The sequence below is a fragment of the Haliotis rubra genome, unplaced genomic scaffold (genome assembly GCF_003918875.1).
Source record: "Haliotis rubra isolate DU_JTF1 unplaced genomic scaffold, ASM391887v1 Scf79, whole genome shotgun sequence".
In the NCBI taxonomy this organism is placed as follows: domain Eukaryota; kingdom Metazoa; phylum Mollusca; class Gastropoda; order Lepetellida; family Haliotidae; genus Haliotis; species Haliotis rubra.
The window spans coordinates 146,091-165,071 of NW_025767512.1; the positions used below are offsets into that span (position 1 = coordinate 146,091).

Here is an 18,981-nt window from a genome sequence, read left to right on the forward strand (position 1 = left end):
CTGTGACATGGTGACTTGTCACTGCATCCCCACTATAACATGCAGCCTGTAACATGGTGACTTGTCACTGCATCCCCACTATAACATGCAGTCTGTAACATGGTGACTTGTCACTGCATCCCCACTATAACATGCAGTCTGTAACATGGTGACTTGTCACTGCATCCCCACTATAACATGCAGTCTGTGACATGGTGACTTGTCACTGCATCCCCACTATAACATGCAGTCTGTGACATGGTGACTTGTCACTGCATCCCCACTATAACATGCAGTCTGTAACACTTGTCACTGCATCCCCACTATAACATGCAGTCTGACATGGTGACTTGTCACTGCATCCCCACTATACTATGCAGCATGTAACACGACTTGTCACTGCATCCCCACTATAACATGCAGTCTGTGACATGGTGACTTGTCACTGCATCCCCACTATAACATGCAGCCTGTAACACGGTGACTTGTCACTGCATCCCCACTATAACATGCAGTCTGTAACATGGTGACTTGTCACTGCATCCCCACTATAACATGCAATCTGTGACAGGGTGACTTGTCACTGCATCCCCACTATAACATGCAGCCTGTAACATGACTTGTCACTGCATCCCCACTATAAAATGCAGTCTGTGACATGGTGACTTGTCACTGCATCCCCACTATAACATGCACTCTGTTCTGTGACATGGTGACTTGTCACTGCATCCCCACCATACCATGCAGCCTGTAACACGACTTGTCACTGCATCCCCACTATAACATGCAGTCTGTAACACGACTTGTCACTGCATCCCCACTATAACATGCAGCCTGTAACATGGTGACTTGTCACTGCACCCCCACCAAACCATGCACTCTATATCATGGCGACTTGTCACTGCATACCCACTATAACATGCAGTCTGTTCTGTGACATGGTGACTTGTCACTGCATCCCCACTATAACATGCAGTCTGTAACATGGTGACTTGTCACTGCACCCCCACCAAACCATCCAGTCTATATCATGGTGACTTGTCACTGCATCCCCACTACACCACGCAGTGTGTAACTTGGTGACTTGTCACTTTATCACATGCACGTGAAGGGAAGGCAACCAAACTCAACTTCGAGTAAGTAAGAATGGTTTAAAGCCACTTTAAACAATGTTCCAGCAATGTGACAGCAGGCGACACAGGCAATGGGCTTCATGCTGTTAGTATGTAATGAATCAAGCCTCGCCCTTATCAGCAAATGTACTCCAATGTGCTTTCCAACATTATTTATTGAGCCTTTCAAGTAGAATCTAGAGACTGTGCTTCCCTTGATCGATGTCCAGATGTCCTGGCTATTTATCAAGCAAAGTGCCATGTCACATTGATCTCCACAACGTGAAGCATGATGGTCCTTGTTTGTATAAGAAACTCATTATCACATTTCCACTTCTGCATAGGCTGATTGCAGGTGGTTGTAAAACTCTCCACTCCCAATAGGTTAATGCCATAGTAATGGGAATCAATGAAGTAAAAACCTTGCATCATGTTTCAAAACATCAGTAACCATATGTTCCTTTTGAGGACAATTTCACAGAAGCTTCTAGCATTGTAATGGCCATTCTATGACAAAATCAAACCTTGTAACAACAATCGTTGGCTATAAGGTTGCAAACTATTCTTCACAGGGTCCTATGTTAAGTCAGGAGTAAAATTAATTTTATTACTAAGGCTTCAATACAATTTTGCCAAATTCTTGATGTGCTCTAAACTGATGTGTTCCAACTTTGTCACATTGGTGACAAGGAAACCGCAAATTCTGCTATTTATAGCCAACAGGAAATACTAGAGACTGCATAAATTGGTTGTTGAACAGTTTGTATTTCATGTTTTACATCAATATAACATTGTAATATAACTAATAGTATGTATTGGAACACACTTCATTATGTGGAACTGATTGTAGGACAAACTTGAAGCCAATTGTAATTTTACTGCAGCTCTTCATGATCTAAATCCATGAAAATCACCAAAGCTAGCACCAATACTGTCCATAATGATGAAATGTGGTTCTAAATGAAATCTCTCTGGGGCTACACGATGTAACACAGACAATGATTAAGAATAATGTTCTGTGAACTGACAACCACTGTCGGCATCGATCAATGTAAACATTGGCCCAGAACTGGCTACCAATCTAATAAAAATCAGATATAGTACTCTCATACGATACCTCTCCCTGTAGAGGGATATCAGATTAGATTATAGCTTCTGATATTGAGGACTGTGTAGCTGGGCCGACAAAGATCCATAGACAACAAAACCCATATATTATCAGGGGGAAATAATCTTTTTTATTAAGAATGATAGGACAATACTAAAAGTCTCTAGCTGTTATGCGTAACACGTCAATGTTGCCTGAAAGGAACAATAAACATTTTGCTCCACATTTCTTTATAAAAATAATCTATCATGGTCTGTACACGGCTAGTATGTAATATGTAGTCATTAACAAGATGGATGTAAGTATGGTTGTCAATTGGTTGACATGAATGACGTTTTCTACGCCCCTATCTCACCAACAGCAGGCCATCTCTCGAGCCACTGCAGTGTCCTTAGCCACATTTTAGCTAGTGGTACGAATTTCTAACACTATAGTCGTCAGAACTATGAACACCTTCAAGATTGCAATATTTTGCATGCTTATTCACAAAGCTTCTTAAATAGAAATGCAAAAATGTGAAAACAAATGATAACGTATGGCCAATCCACAATGTTCTGTGAAAGGGAAATGTAAATAATATAATGAAATGTAAAAATGAAAGCCAACGATGAAATAACAGGGATTATGAATGTGAAATGTGTAATACGGAGGTATGGCCCCATAGAAACAATCTGATGATACAGCAATGTGATAACGATACTCTGTGTATATATACAACATAATGCAGTAGGTTTATACAACACTGTAGGGGCAATGTTGCCCTTAGTCTTTTGACAAACATAAACACCGTCAACTTAAGAGTTGAGACATATTACATTGTATACAGTAAGCCCATAGAGGCATACAACCATAGTGAACTCCATCGCTATACTACAGACGACCTTCATATAGTCTCAGGTAATTTAAATTATACAATTCTCATATTAATAAGGCTATCACGTACTATAGGCTTGGCAAACGCAAAATCCCTGACCATTGAAATCACATGGCTTTATGCCTCGGAGATTTAAGAGAAAAAAAAAAAGGATTTAAAAAAATACAACAATAACAAGCCAAGTTGTCTTGTAGCTGAAGCTACGTAGTGTCTTTTCACACTAAACACCAAAGTATTTATTACGTAGTCCATAAGTCCATATTAAACTCTTTAAGTTTAACTCGGCAAATGTTAAAATAACTGGAAAAGATCAGCAAAGATGGAGAGCAGTGATTATTTCGCAAGGTCTCTTTCTCCATGCCGATAATCACACGTGACACCTTGTACAATTCTACACAGCCAGTGTTGAAATCAAATTGAGCACTTTTTTGTACAGTAAACTCCTTCAAGCAAGATCCTTCTCAAGCCGAAACACGCACATCTAGAACATTTCCACAATATATATGGTCCATACTATGCACCAACACAAACAATTCACAGTTCTTGTAAATCCAAAAACAAAGGAGAGAAAGAAAGTTATAAAGCAAAGCCCAAATGAGCTGTCCAGTTCTCTCCTTTCCCCCTTGTTCCTGGGGATCTTGTAGCATCTAAGCACCTAATAGGGCATGTGGCACAACTCTAGGCAGGCAGGAAGAGTTCTGTTTTAAAAGTAACATGGCAGTGGTGCTTCCTTCCTGATGCCTTAACTGTCAGTCAACCTGTCCGTCCACATGGCCTACAGCAGATGTAACTGAGGCAACAATAGTAGTCTTCCTCTATTTTTGAGCACTTTTGAAAATCTGCAGCACGAGAATTTGTCAGTCCTGGTAAGTCAAGCATCACTTGATAGGCGTCAAGTAATGGCACTTGACTGGTGTCAAGTTTTGTGGTGTTTGATTCTAATTACATCCGATCTGAAGCCATCTTCAGTTGCAGCCTTGCGCACCGCAGTGCTGTCTACTGTGGGTTGTGAAGGAATCCTTCTGTCTGCGGTCATCTCGTATTGAGAGAGTGCAGTTGTAGGGGTTCTGCCAGCCTCAGCGTTGATGGGATGGATCAGTCATCCTCGTCAGGGTCTGTGTCCCGGAGAACAGCAATAGCATCTTTCACAGCGTGGTAGATGATGTTCTTCACCTGAAATGTCATAATAATATCATTAGTCATGGCATAAAAACTTGTCTTGTTCTTCAATTTCACAGACACAGGTCTCTTCATAATTTTACATGTCTTGGAATAACATACCCATTCAGCAAGGAGATATGACTGTCAAAAGTTCTTACCTGTAGTTTATCCTCATGGTTAGAGTGAGTGTCGGAGAGTTGGCGGAACTCCTGCGTGAGACGGAAGCAGTGGTTGAGATGTTCCGGTGATACAAAGTCCTCTGCTACCTTGATGCAGCTGTGCAGATTCCTCACTTGATGTGGGGCACCTGCGGGAATGAAGATGGCGTCACCCATACACTGCACAATAGTGTAGCCCTGTACACCATACTCCTTGTACACTCGCTCCCGGAGCTCCTCGTCAAGGTACCAGCTCTGGTCGTGAATTGGGTCATGGTCGGGTTCAATAGTCTCACCACGCTCTTTCGCAACCTACACACAAAAAGTAAAACATAGAATTCATTACTTTTTTTTCACCCAAATTCAAATGTAAACATGAAATAACATTTCTAACCAAATCACAGGACCTGAAGATACACTGTTTAGAGAATAGCCCAACTGTATCTAATATCTTTAATCTAGAAAAGTATTTCCCAACAGTCTACTATAAAGCATGTTAAAAGGGCATTTATTAGATCTTGTAATAAATCAAATTTCCCATATGATTTTGTATTCATGACATGGTATCTTAACGGTACATGCCTTTATTTGATGAATATGTGAAGTTTATATACCTTGTTGAGGAAATCTCTAATCTTGTCAGCATCATGAGCATCATAGATCTGCCAGAGAGCACCAGGCACCTCATTCACCTCTCTCACACGGCGCTTGGTAATGGAATCACACCCAGCATCATCTATAGCCTTCACAGCAGCTGCAAACACAGTCAAACATAAGTACATGGAACAACTTTGTACTTCTTATCCCAATTAAATCATCACAATTGCTTTCTTTTGTTTTTTAACATAACAAAGTACCTTAAATGTAGCAGTACAGTATATAATCAGTATCCACTATGTGTCACTAAACATTGCAACAGCTGTGGAGATCTACGATCAACAATCGATAATTTTGCCTGTACATTAACTGTACCAGGTGGTCTCTGTTACAGCTGATTACAGTCAGCATCAGCAGACCCCATAGTACGTGGATGCATCAATCACACTTCCACCATCAACAACTGGGACAGTCAGTGCGTTTATCAAAGCCAGAGCATCTAACATTTAGTTTAGGTTTTTATTTCAGCTAAAACTCTATGTCAACAGTCTACTGGACTGATACCATGTAAAACTTCAATACAAATTCACAACATATTTGCTGGACAGGAATATCCTACCTGCTTCGTGCACCTCCTTGCCCCCATCCCCACCACTTGGGATGCCTACATACACCATCACATTGACAGCGTCTGAGATATCCAGATGGAGATTTGTTGTACCCTCAGAAGGGAAACTGGCAGAGCCTGCAAGACCAACGAAAAATCATACAATTATCTAAATAAAATCCAAACATCAGATGACATTATCCAGTATATTACCAATTACAAAGGTTCAGTACAAGCTCTTCTATCAAATACAGATAGCAAGAAAAGTCATGTCAACAAATACATTACAATGAGGACTGCATCAAGATGGTCAAGGGATGATTCACCACTTTCTTTCATCAATTCACATCTTGTAGAAAAACAAACCAGGATCATTATCAAATGAGAGTGATTAAATCAGGCTACGTATTTGTACAGTGGCTATAGTTTTCTACAAAGTTTTGCTAGAGACCCACCATAGGCATTGTACATCTTGGGTCCGAGATCTGGCCTGACCAGGAAGTCCGGTAGACGAGAGGCAAGGTTGAGTTTGCCCTGCCTGTCAGTGTATTCAGGTAGTGGAAGGCCCTGCATCAGGTCCTGATAATGACGAGGCAAAAGCTCACTGAAATCATCACCAGGGGGCCAATCCTTCAGCTTCAACAACATCGGGTCATCATTCTCATCTTGTGGACGACCTGCATAACAAAAATAGTTCAAGGAATGTAAGGGGACAGTAGTAACCACTTAAGCTAAACCCAATAACAAGAAAACACAATAACCATGGCTTCAGAAGTTAAGAAAGTGATTGCACTGTTTTGCACAGTAACAGAATGATTTCCAGCTTGCAGTATCATAAGGTGAGTGAGTTTAGTTTTACGCCACTCTCAGCAATATTCCAGCTTTATGGCAGCGGTCAGTAAATAATCGAGTCTGGACCAGACAATCCAGTGATCAACAGCATGAGCATCGATCTGCACAATTGGGAATCGATGACATGTGTCAACCAAGCCAGCGAGCCTGACCACCCGATCCTGTTAGTCGCCTCTTATGACAGGCATGGGTTACTGAAGGTTCATTCTAACCTGGACCTTCACGGGTCAGTATCATAAGGTTGGAAAGCATGCAGAGTTGAACAGATTAACCATTTCTTGATAGCATGAGCTCCAATGTTAAGAACGACGACCACAAACAAATCAGGTCAGACTTCAAGAGCTGATTTCCATATCAATCAATTCTAACCACAAATCTCAAAAGGGTCACTAAATCATACAGTAATGAAATATGCTTACATGTAATCCTCTCAAAGCCATCCCAGAACTCTCCCATCTGATGTCCGATGATCACATTCCCAGTGCGGCAGTTAACCAGGTCGTTCTCCTGATGACCAAAGTCATTTCCAAAAGACTTAGGATGCCACAAGGTAGAGTCTAGATTCTTGGAGACCCCGGACACCAGCACAGGCTGACCTCTCTTCCACTGTTCCTGGAAGATCTTGAAGTTGCCCTTGTGTCGTGGGTCATGCAGGCGAAGCAGTCGGCCGTCACACAGCCAGGAATGTGGAACATCAGGATACAGAACACTAGTTTCAGTGAGGTTGTGCACCATGATCGGCAGGTCCCGAGTCCAGCCCCCAAGACGGGTGTATAATGCATGAACTTGAACGGTTGGGTGTTGTCAATGTCACGACAGCTTTTCTCCACAACCGACTGAATGATATCATCGAGGGTGTTCCCAGATGACTTTGCCTTGGATTTGGTCTTGTTGCCATCGTTCTGCACCTTGACCTTGCCCGCTGTCTTGGTGAGCAGCTCACGTAGGGTTGAACAGCTTGCAGGCATCTTCTTGTCATTCGGGTCATTGGATTCAGCAGCAGGCTCGCTCGCAGCTTTCTTCTCCTGTTGGTCAGACTTCCTCTTGCTGAAAGGGGAGTCACTACGATCTCGACTGCTCTCGGAATCCATGGAGGCGACATCAGCGAGGAGACTGAGAGGTGATGAGGCAATGTCTGGGTTGTAAGTACCCTTGCCATTGACACTGACCTCATTGGATGAATGGTGAGACTGCTTCTTAGATTTCTTCCCATGGTGAGGTTCTTCACCCAAACCGTTTACCAGGGCCTTCTTACCAGACAAATTGTTTAAGATTTGCTGAAATAAAGAGAATTTCCATTTAAAATAGATGCTTGTTTACAACATATAGACAGGGATATTGAGAATACATACCACAAGTTATAACACTGGATTAAAACTTGTTTCAAAACCATGAGCAATACAACATAGCTGAGGAAGAGTGAGTGAGTGAGTATTAGTTTTACGCCGCACTCAGTAATATTCCAGCTATATGGCGGTGGTCTGTAAATAATCAAGTCTGGACCAGACAATCCAGGGATCAACAGCATGAACATCGATCCCATTAGTCACCTCTTACGACAAGCATGGGTTACTGAAGATCAATTTTAACCCGAAGGAAGAGACACCAAGAGGAGCCATTACAGAAATCTATGTACGAATCGAAAGCAAGTACCACTTAACCAATAAATTAACACTGCACAAAATAATTTTCGTAAAAAGAGTGTACTGTAATGACTAGGCTACCCAAACCAACCATTCCAATGTACAAGATACTGTGATAAAGAACATCAATGCCTGCATTTACCTGGTTTAGCCCGTTCTTCCCCGAGATCTTAGCATCTGTAACCTGACCACATGGACACTTGGCTGGAATGGCCCACTTTGCTCTGATCTCATGGATCAGCTTCCCAAGTTCCCATAATGCTGAAACAAATAGGAAAATGAATTTTCAGGATTATGTTTCTCTGTCCCATACACAAATAAATGGAAACCACTGTCAACCAATTAATCTTTCCTTTCTTAAATATATTTCACACATTAAATATGTCCTTACAAACTTTGGGAAGATATCCATTTCTTACCATCACTAGGAATGATCTGAGTAAGCATAAGTTTCTCTGCATCGTGAGGTTGTCTGTTGGCGCTACACGGTCAGCCATCGATGATCCTCAACTGCCTCTGTGGTACAAAATCAGCTTGTTAGCTCACTCATAAAACTGTCATGTCTAGTATTATTCCAGTCACTATTAACATAAACATAACATAATATATTAACTATTGCTTTTAAAAATTTGATACGAAGAAAATTCATGAACAATCATAAATAAACAGTATGAGGCAGCTAATCTAAAATTAAAAGCAACATGAAACTGAAACCAAGTATAAAATAGTTCCTGGATATTATTATGACTTTGCACCGAACAACAAAACAATACCATTAATGAGACCAGGATGTGTATTGAATTCATTTCAGCGTAACTGCTTCAAGTGCTTCAACAACTAACTTCCTTCCTACTGGGTATGAACAGGGACTCACTTTTGCCATCGTCCTTGCTGCCCCTGACCTTCACCTTGTAACAGTCAAGGCAGACGACAAATCCGCATTTATGACACACCCAGTGCATGTTGAACAACGTAGTATCACAGACATCACACATCTCACGAACTCCTGTCACAGCTCGCTTCCATGCTATTTTAGCTGAAAAGATAACATATAATTTATACCCTGTTGGAACATATCGTTACTATATCTGATTTTACAATAAAATTTAAACAAATTATTACTAGGGCATATGATTTAATGGAAGCAAATAGAAAACAACTTTCTCAGTTTTATTCATCACTAGAATCTCTTGACATTACAAATATTTATGATTAAAATTATCCTCATTCATCACCATTAAACCAGACAAGAGTGATTCCCAAATGTTCAGATTTAATATTTTCTGATCAATCAATAAAAAGAATGACTTTTTCATGCATCTGATCGTTAATGGCCATAATGGTGAAGAATGAGGTGATTTAAGGAAGAAGGAAAAAAGAAAAATGATCCTACATTTTCCCTTACCGTTGGTCCCGGCCAGGGCTTTCGTTTCACGCTCCTGCTCCACCAGTTCACAGAACTTGTCTCCCACACGAGTGATGATGAACTTAGACGTCTCAATATCCAAAGCAGGCTCTTGAACTGAAAGTGATTCACAAATTATAGTGATAATATTTTCCTTACAATAACTTACGATAAAACTCAAAGATTTTCTGCCAATACCAATTTGAGAAGGTCTAAGTGATGACATGATGAAAACCTTGTGATTAATTACACCAGATTTTATGAAAGTAGCACATTTTCTCATCACACCTCAAAAGAACAAAATGTTCAAAGTTGAAACAAAAATACACATTAGGCAAACATTCTTTGGTGATTGCGTTATTGTTCCGATATTATAAAATGCAACATGTTGGGTAATTCTGTCAACAGATATATGTATTGCTTGATTACCTGGAGTTCTGGATAACCAGGGTTCGATATCATCCATTTCTGCATCAGACAACTCGGAGAAGCCAGATATCGTCACCACACCTTTCTGACTGTAGCGCAGTCTGTTGAAAAATATAGTCAAGACATACAGCATAAACGAACAAATGAAATAATTCAATCAATTTATCTTCATGCCATTCAATATATTTAGTTTAGGCAAAAGACTTATCTCTCTGTATCTCCATGAGAAACATACAAGTTATTACAAACATTCATCAAAAAGAAAAGACCAGAGAGACAGCTGTACCTTCTGAACGCATAAAATCTACAGAAGATGTTGGGTAGTTTCTTGCTGCGTTGGGTGGACGTCATTTTGCACTCTCGACACTTCATCAGCTTTGGTGTAATTTCAGCACAAGAGGCGTCCTGGACAAAAGGCTGACATGTTCGTTTCAGTGTTGCAACAGAGTGCTTTACTAGCGGTTTGTTGAAAGAGGAGCCTGAAATTCAGCAGAAAAATATATAACATCAATCATTCAAATACTACATATAAAAAAACAAAGATAAATTGTTATTTTAAACAAACTCTCAATCTTAAAAATGCAAAAGCAAGACAGCACTGACGTGTCAGGATCTAGGTCAAATTGAATTATCTCCCCTTGATAGCAAGATAGCTTTTACCCACCATTCTTGCCATCTTGAGAATCCTTTGAAGATTCTTTGGACCTCCTGTTTTTCTTCTTTTCTTTGACTGGTTGCTCTGTAGACTCAGTCTGTTTCGGTTGCTGAGTTGGACTTTCTTCTTGTTGCTGTTGTTGTTGTTGCTGCTGCTGCTGCTGTTGCTGTTGTTGTTGCTGCTGCTGCTGCTGCTGTTTGGTATTGGACGGAGGTGGTGGGCTGACACTATCTCTATCCCTAGATGGTTTAGTTGATGGTATCTTGGGCTTCTCTTCAGCCTTTTTTGTTACAACTTCTTCTTCCTTCTACAACAATAATTGGCTTTGAATGAAGTAACTATGATTTTAAACATTTTCAAATTGAAAACCCCAAACAATCTGGTACAGAAATTCTCCAGAGTCATGATCAACAAGATGAGTCTTTATTTGAAATGGTCAACTGTATTCAATATACACGTAGTGGAAAGTAAAGTGCATCATTCATAGGACTGCTTCATCACACCACTCTATTCATAACCCATCCAAAATGTAAAGGAGCTGCATCAAAACATACCACAAATAACTGACACCGAAACAAGCAAAGCAATCAACATTGCCATGGTAAGATGACACATTCGTTATCAGTCCAGCCACACATAATTACCACCAAATCCTAATTAGCTGCTTCCTTAACAATGCATGCATACTTGAGACCTACTCTGTGTCAGAGATCCCACTTGGTGACCATTCTCCTAATAAATATGGCGCCAATGCCATGAGAGTGTGAAGCATCAGACTGGTCGCGAGTTCTTGAATCAATATGGTTGCAGCCGAGTACTTCACTGCACCATGTCCTTAGCATGTGTACTCAGCAATTACAGATATGCACTCTCTCAACTGGCTTTAAAGCAGCTGATGATCTAACCTTGATTTCCTTTGTTTTAGCTTCTTTTGTCTCCCTCTCTTTTCGCTTATTGGCCGTCTTTTTCCGGGAATTGTTTGCAGGTTCTTCTGTTTTAAATTTTTAAGCGCCAATGTTGGTCTTCTTGGTTTTCACTCTCTTCTTTGGCTGTGTGCTCTCAGTGCACTGAAAGAACAAAGATAGCCAATTACATTGAGTTGTGATGACAATGTATAAATGACTTTAATTATGTTGTATTAATGAGCAAATGACTGATGACATAATAGTATGATATCATGTCACTGTATCAATGCAACTGCATGGCTGAGAAAAAAAATTCAATTTCATTAAATACAGAGCATTTTATTGAACATGATACAATTATGGTGAACATAATATTCCTATTTGATATATGTAATCCTCAAATCCATATGCTGAGTAAATAATATACCTGAAGTTTTCTTGGATAAATTAAAAAAAATTAATATGGACCACAAAAATATAACTAGACCCTTGACAATTATGTAAGCAGGCCAAACAAAATACAAACTGTCAATGCTATGTTTGAAAACTCATAATACTCATATGAATGTTCTGGAAACAAAATACTATGAGCAAGAAGACGGACTCTGGCAACATAAAAACAGACAGACCATGATTTCTATACAACCAACAAATTGGTTTCAACATTTTTGAAGAAAACTGACACCATCATTTTTTCCAAACTGCCCACAGAGGAATTTGTGGAAGGAGCCCAGTTACATTTTTGTATCGGATGAGCTGTGCCTTGCTGTGCAATATAGTCAACTCTTTATGTAAGCTGTTTGGGGAGAACAGCACCTCTTTGTGCATTCACCAAGGAGAGGATGACGGCAATTTGACAGGGCTGATGTACTTGTGACAACTCAGATTATTTACAACTTAAACTTACATCCCTGTATACTGAATAAACAGATATGATATAAATTCATTTTATGAGCACAATACAAGTAACGCCTAACCCTAGGTCACTGCAACGTCTTTTGTTATGCAGGAGATACACGAGAAGGATTTATATGCAACATGCGCAGATTTTTCCCTTTGTTTGACATGTGCTTGAAAGCTTGACATGTTTGTTTTGTATGCAGGTGTTGCCATCAAGTGAAGTAAGCAAGGGGTCAGTGAGCAATGGAGTTCCCACGTTCACTGTACTTCAATACAGTATCCAAACTTTATCAAATTGGGTGTGTAAGCACAGGCACTGAAAGCTGTGCAGGCAAGGCTTTCAAATCACATAGCCAATTATTTACTCTTTCAAAAGGCAGCATTGAAATCATGACAGTCATAAATACATCCGTCTGTCCTGAATTTCTTTTCCGCTTATTCAAAGTCAAATTTTGTGTAACTGGTTGACGATTGAGGTCACCTATGAATAAATGTTGACGCTTCGTTGATGATATGTGAATATGGATGGTATTTCTATGGTATATTGATGGTATGATTTGCACCAGCTGGTGGCTGTTTATAAAAGCTAAAAGGAAATTCTTCTCTGCGTTTGGGTAAAGTTCAACATCAGCTGCTAGCACAGGCTGGCTGACTGACTATATAAAATCATATATTTTGACTTTAACTTCCATAACACACATTTTCCCCCAAACCCATACATTCAATGAAACCGATACTACATACCTCTAGGAGAGGCAATGTTTCCTATAAAGGATGAGAATTTCATGCCCATAAGACCACTGACTTTAGAACTGAAAGGACGCAACTTCAATAAACCGACCACCCCACTCTAGATATTTTGATAACCTTGTACAGACACACAACATGTCACAGAACTGAAAGGATTATAGACAAATAAAACACAATTCATCTTGATGATTGTCTCTCCATTTTCCCACCAAATTCAACTAAAGGGACATAAATAAATTGTCTGTCATTTAAATTTGAGGCTGTGCTGTAAAGTGCTGTACATTGCTCTACCCCATTTGTGTTCCTAATCCTTACAATTCGGATGAAAACGATTAGAATGACCATGATAATATGTACAGATATTTCTGAGTAACAACCCCCAATTGTGTTGACAATATGGGTGCCACCTTCAACCATAACTTGGAGATGATTGCTTCTAATTGCCTGAGATGAAACAAACCTTAAACATAAACATTTTACAAAAGAATCCTACTTCCTTTGATAGGGCAAGACAAATAATCTAAACCAGAAAGCTAAAGACTCATCACAAAACACAATTTGGAACACGTTTTTATGGATAACAACTTCTTTATTTCGTGAGTGAGTGAGTGAGTGACCTATGTTGTTATCCATAAAAACATGTTCCATATTGTACGTCTCAACTTCTAAAAATGCCACTCAAACAAACAAAACACAATGTTGATTTACTATCATCAGCCAACAGTCAGTAGTATAGCAGCAGCAGATGTACTTCTCTACAGTGATCCACATGACACAGTATCCTACTCTTACATCAGATATGTATGGAATGAACTGACACCAGATGCAGCATGAACATAAATCATCTCGAGCCATACACCTTATTCGACAGGAAATACCACATGACATCAGATACAAAACTGTCTGGAAAGCAGCACCATGACATCAGACCTATGTTGGGCTATGAATCATTCTTCTACTACTACACAGCATGGTACGCACTTGTGACAAGACATCGATGATACACTGTACATTAATAGCCCATGGGCAGCATTTACAATTCAATACCAGTTTCATGAATAATTCAACAAGCAGTTGATAGCCACGTGTTACAATTTCAGCATAATACACCATTAATAACCATAACACAAGAGCACCCACAACTTCATGAACAAACACGTGTGCACAGTAAAATATCCTGAAAGCAAAAACAGCTCCATGTGATAGCTCCACTGGCTGTGATGGTGAAATGTGAGATTACAAGAATGGCAGAGTAAATGGCAACATATGTTGTGTTGGGGATGTAGGTCACCGTACATACTGCTGATGATGGCAGAGCATATGAACCCTACTCGCAGGGGCTTCCACACAAATGGCAAATGGCTACCATTGCCAATACATTCCTAAACAATTTCAACAGTAACACCATGTGGTACAGATTATTCAAAACTGCGTAGTTGTACGAACTCCAAGTCAAAACAAACAGTGTTTCGTAAATTGGGGACAAGTTGGAAATTGTTTGGACATTTTAGAGAAATCTAAAGCAGTTTCCGACAGAAGCCCAGGAATTTGCTGAGCATGTGTTGAATATGCAGTTTGTCATGATGCTTCCTTGAAAACCTGTTCTCAGGTTGTTGTACACATAAACATCACATAGACTAGAAGGTTAGGTTTTTTCACAAGCTAGTGTTCTGGTTATCATCAAGAGTGAGTACAATGCTCTCCCTGTTCGGAATATTAATGTCACAGCAAGACCGTAATTACAATCACAGCATCATTCTCAATGCACCAAAAGGGCTGCGGTATTAAAACATTTACAGCTATAGTATATATCCAGAGAACTTTGAAACAGGATGCAATTTTGCCCTGCCATTTCAAACAAGCAATAAAAATGACATTTTACTAGATCTATATATGGATTCCATTTGTACGACCTAGAAAGTAATCCATTCTAACAAACCTTTAACAGTTTTCGGCTTTTACAGAAAGTGGATGCTTTAGTGCACATACTTGACACACCTTAGTATTATTGCTATCTGAATATGTGCAACTATTACCAATATATCCATTTGTACAATATTCACCCCTGTACATGTAAATGCCAGACCTTTACCAGTTTTCTGTATCTACAGATAAGGGTTGTTTTAGTGCATGTTCTTGACACAGAATTACTATTACTACTTGAATATGCATAATTATTACAACTATATATTCATGTGTATTATATTCATATTCAATGTGTATACATGTATATGCCATAGGATGAATAAAAAGTTTATTTAAAATAACCCCAAAAACCAAACTTCATTATGTCAGTTAGATACAACTTCAAAAATAATCAGTCCAAATATTATCAAATTAACAAAACATGTCCCATTATCATCAATAATTTCTAGGTACAAAATATCAACACAGTAGTGAAGGAAAGCAAGTCATCCCAGATGGAATCCCTGATCCACACAGACAAAACACCAAAATCACAAAATTATGCCAATTATCTAAAACAATCCATAGAATGCGTAACTTACCACTGTTTCTGTTTCCGAGGCTGATGAGGTAGATTCATCGTCCTGTTTACCGAGATCAGTGATGTTACCATTGGGCAGAACAGCTGATGGAGAGCCAGCACAACTTTCACTATTGGAGGAATCCATTGATTCTTTCAGTACATTGTTTTTAACATCTTTCGATGAATTCCCCTCACCCGCAACTGGAACACTTTTCATTTCCTTGTCCTCATCAGAATGTCTCTGTAACCAAGCCTTTTTAAGATTTTTCGGATGGCTTCCAGATTTATTTAATGGACTTGCATCTGATTTTGATTGAGGAGGAGGGCTAGGAGCACTTAATGTATCACTATCAGTGTCCATCTGTCCATTGGCTACCCTGTTGATGGTGTCCATGTAACTGGAAGCAATGTTGCTACTGACGTTGCTGCAAGTGGTCACCACAGATGATGACGTATCCTCATTCACAGTGCTAGGTGGGGGAGGTAGACTGGGTGGTGGAGCAGGAGGAGGAGTGGTTGTTACCTCCATTTTCTCAACCTTGACCTCAGCTGGAACAGACACTTTCTCACTTTCTGCTGCCGTTTTGTGACTGTTCATGGTTCTATTATTGTCCCCCACAGGGTTCTTCTTCTCTTCCTGTTGAAACACACTTGTCACAGTGCTTTCTACAAAAGAGCGAAAACTGTCCATGAAACCTGAATTCTTTGAGAAAGGATTTGAGAGCTGAGCAGTTACTGCTGCTGCAGAGAATGAAGATGAGGAGGAGGAGGTGGTGGACCCTGTAGTGGCAGGTGTTGTCACTGAAGGTATTCCAGATTTGGGGGTAGTAGTGGTAGTTGTTGTGGTGTAGGGTGAAGGATTTGTTAGAATTTGAGGGGTGGTCACAGGTACTGTCACCATTGGAGATGGTGAGTTAGGGGAAAGCGAGCATGCCTGGCCTCTAGCACGCTTCTTTCCACCATTATCACGATTAGGCTTTCTCTTTTGCCCTGTGGCAGGGTTAGACTGTGAAGATGGTGGCGACACAGACATCATAGGAGAGGGAACAGAACTTGGTGTATGCACTATAGCTGAAGGAGTCGGAGTCCTTGTTATCTGCACAGTGGCAGGTTTGGCAGCACTTTGTGATGGCCCATGACTGTAAATGGGGTTTGGCACTAGTCCTTGCTGAATTAAGCTATATGTAAATGAAAGCGTGGAGGGTGGTAACGAGACTGGAGGTTGTGCAATAGCAGGATAAGCTGCTGTGGATTGTCCAGGATGGTGCCCTGCTGTTGTGCTGCTTGGGGCAGGGTGGTTGTTTGAGGGGCTGGGTATGTGAGCTGGAGAAGCTCCAGCAGATTTGAGCTTTGCACTGGATGAAGAGGAGGACTTGCAATAATCCACAGGTTGTGACAGGGGGGAGCTCTGGTGATGTTGCTGCTGCTGCTGCTGCTGCTGCTGCTGTTGTTGGTGAGACTGCTGACTAGTTGACTTGTATGGACTTTGAGATCGAGAACTTTCTGGGGGCCTAAACGCAGTAGGGTGTGTTTGGTGAAACATGGAGCCCCCTGTTGTACTGACTGCATGAGGAAACATATGTGGAATACCTGCTGGACTAGCTGACGATGAAACAGGTCGGTCCGGCCGATGTTCTGGGGTGTGTGCAGGGCGTGGCTGAGGGCGAGGGGATGATGACATGGGTGCTGGACTGCCATAATGAGGACTTTCAGATTTCACACTGGACTTATTCTCAACTATCACTGAGCTGTGCTTTTCCTTCGGATGCTGATGTGCCATCTGAATTTCCTTTGACCTTGGTGACTGTGAAAGCACATGACCGGAATGGGCTGGAGCTGGGAAGGTCTTAGGGTCTTGCTTTTCATCTTTGATATGCTTACCGGTAGGAGCTAATCCATGCTGCTGCAGTTGCTCTGGTGTTATTATTGAAGGATGTGGTTGAGATGGATAGCCATACAAGTTAAAAATAGTCCTGTGTTTGTCAGGAGGGAAAGATCCTCCTGGATAGGGGTATGGATAACCATACATATTTTTACCATCATTCGGTGATCTAGAGGTATCCACTTTAGAGTCTTTATTTTCACTTTTCTGATGAGCATCAGCAATCATTTGCTTATATGCATCATGTTGTGATTGAATGTATCTCTTCTCATCCATCTGCTGTCTTGCTGCCATCTCTTGATGATGATGTCTCTCTCTTTCCCTCTCACTTTCCTGAAACAAAAATTCCTTCCAATCAATATTTGAAGAATAAGCAAGAGTTTAAATCTTGGAGGTCACATCTCATTTCAGCCTTAGTTGAACACAAGCCCTGAAGTAACAAATTCTACTATCCAGACAAATTCTGTTGAGAACCTTGTCATTTCTGAAAACGACATTATTCTTAATTCATAGCGCTGGCTATGTTACATGGGTGATTGTTTCACTATAACTGGTGCTATCATGCATTCATTACAAACTTATTTGCAAGGCCACCCTGCCTGTTATGAAATACTCATTTAAGTAACAGTAATAGTCCGCATATATGGCGCTCCTATCCAGGCACATTGCCTGCTCACGGCACTACGTACATTACATGTGATTAACACTGCAATCCTTCAGGTCATGAAATCAGTGGTAGTTTATGAAGATAGATACATAAGTAGTACACTGATGAATTTCTGCACCACGCTCTGCGCCTTACTAATTTTCAGTTCACAAAACCAACTGCATAATCAATGAATCAATAAATTCCCTCAGATTAACACCTTATGATTCACTGAAGCCCGCCATGCTGGCAACCCTGCATTAGAGTGACTATATGCTGGTGCCTGATGCAACGTCTGTGAGGGTTACACCAGCTAGTATTATAACAGATCAATGCCCTCCATCTGACTCACACTCACATCAGGCCACATAATGGTGGGATTTCACTTGCTTGATGCAATGTCAGATACTGCAGACATTCTGAAGTCAGACTTTGAATCCCCACTAGTCATTATCAGCATGACGAACATCATGGAGGCTCTGGTCCTAACAGACTGAACCTAGTCACTGGAGGTTCCTTCTTTGTACAAATACAATAGTTTCTACTTTACCATGTCAGTTTCCTCCAAATGAAAACCTTAATAAACTGTGACTGACTGACTGACAGACTTTGGTTTTACGCCGCTTTTAGCAATATTCCAGCAACATCACGGCGGGGGACACCAGAACTGGGTTTCACACATTGTACCCATGTGGGGATTCAAACCCAGGTCTTCGGCGTGACGAGCCAACGCTTTAACAATTAGGCTACCACACCGCCCCTTAATAAACTGTGAAGTATGGTCATAAAGAAGGTGCTGACGAATAGTTTCACTGTATGTGAATGATACC

The 18,981-nt window shown here is 40.5% G+C and overlaps 1 protein-coding gene across 1 annotated transcript in view; it reads right to left on the reverse strand.

The window, feature by feature from the left end:
• Window positions 1-2,306: 2,306 nt before the first annotated feature.
• LOC124261112 (lysine-specific demethylase 3B-like) overlaps window positions 2,307-18,981 on the reverse strand; it is a 106,316-nt gene continuing 89,641 nt past the window's right edge. The window contains 17 exon segments of the mRNA XM_046695429.1: window positions 2,307-4,246; window positions 4,393-4,704; window positions 5,007-5,146; window positions 5,609-5,734; window positions 6,052-6,273; window positions 6,868-7,203; window positions 7,206-7,725; window positions 8,234-8,352; window positions 8,511-8,577; window positions 8,579-8,607; window positions 8,930-9,127; window positions 9,497-9,613; window positions 9,926-10,026; window positions 10,212-10,404; window positions 10,590-10,887; window positions 11,486-11,647; window positions 15,643-17,838. Coding sequence (XP_046551385.1) covers window positions 4,169-4,246; window positions 4,393-4,704; window positions 5,007-5,146; window positions 5,609-5,734; window positions 6,052-6,273; window positions 6,868-7,203; window positions 7,206-7,725; window positions 8,234-8,352; window positions 8,511-8,577; window positions 8,579-8,607; window positions 8,930-9,127; window positions 9,497-9,613; window positions 9,926-10,026; window positions 10,212-10,404; window positions 10,590-10,887; window positions 11,486-11,647; window positions 15,643-17,838 — 5,214 coding nt within the window. The 3' untranslated portion in view covers window positions 2,307-4,168.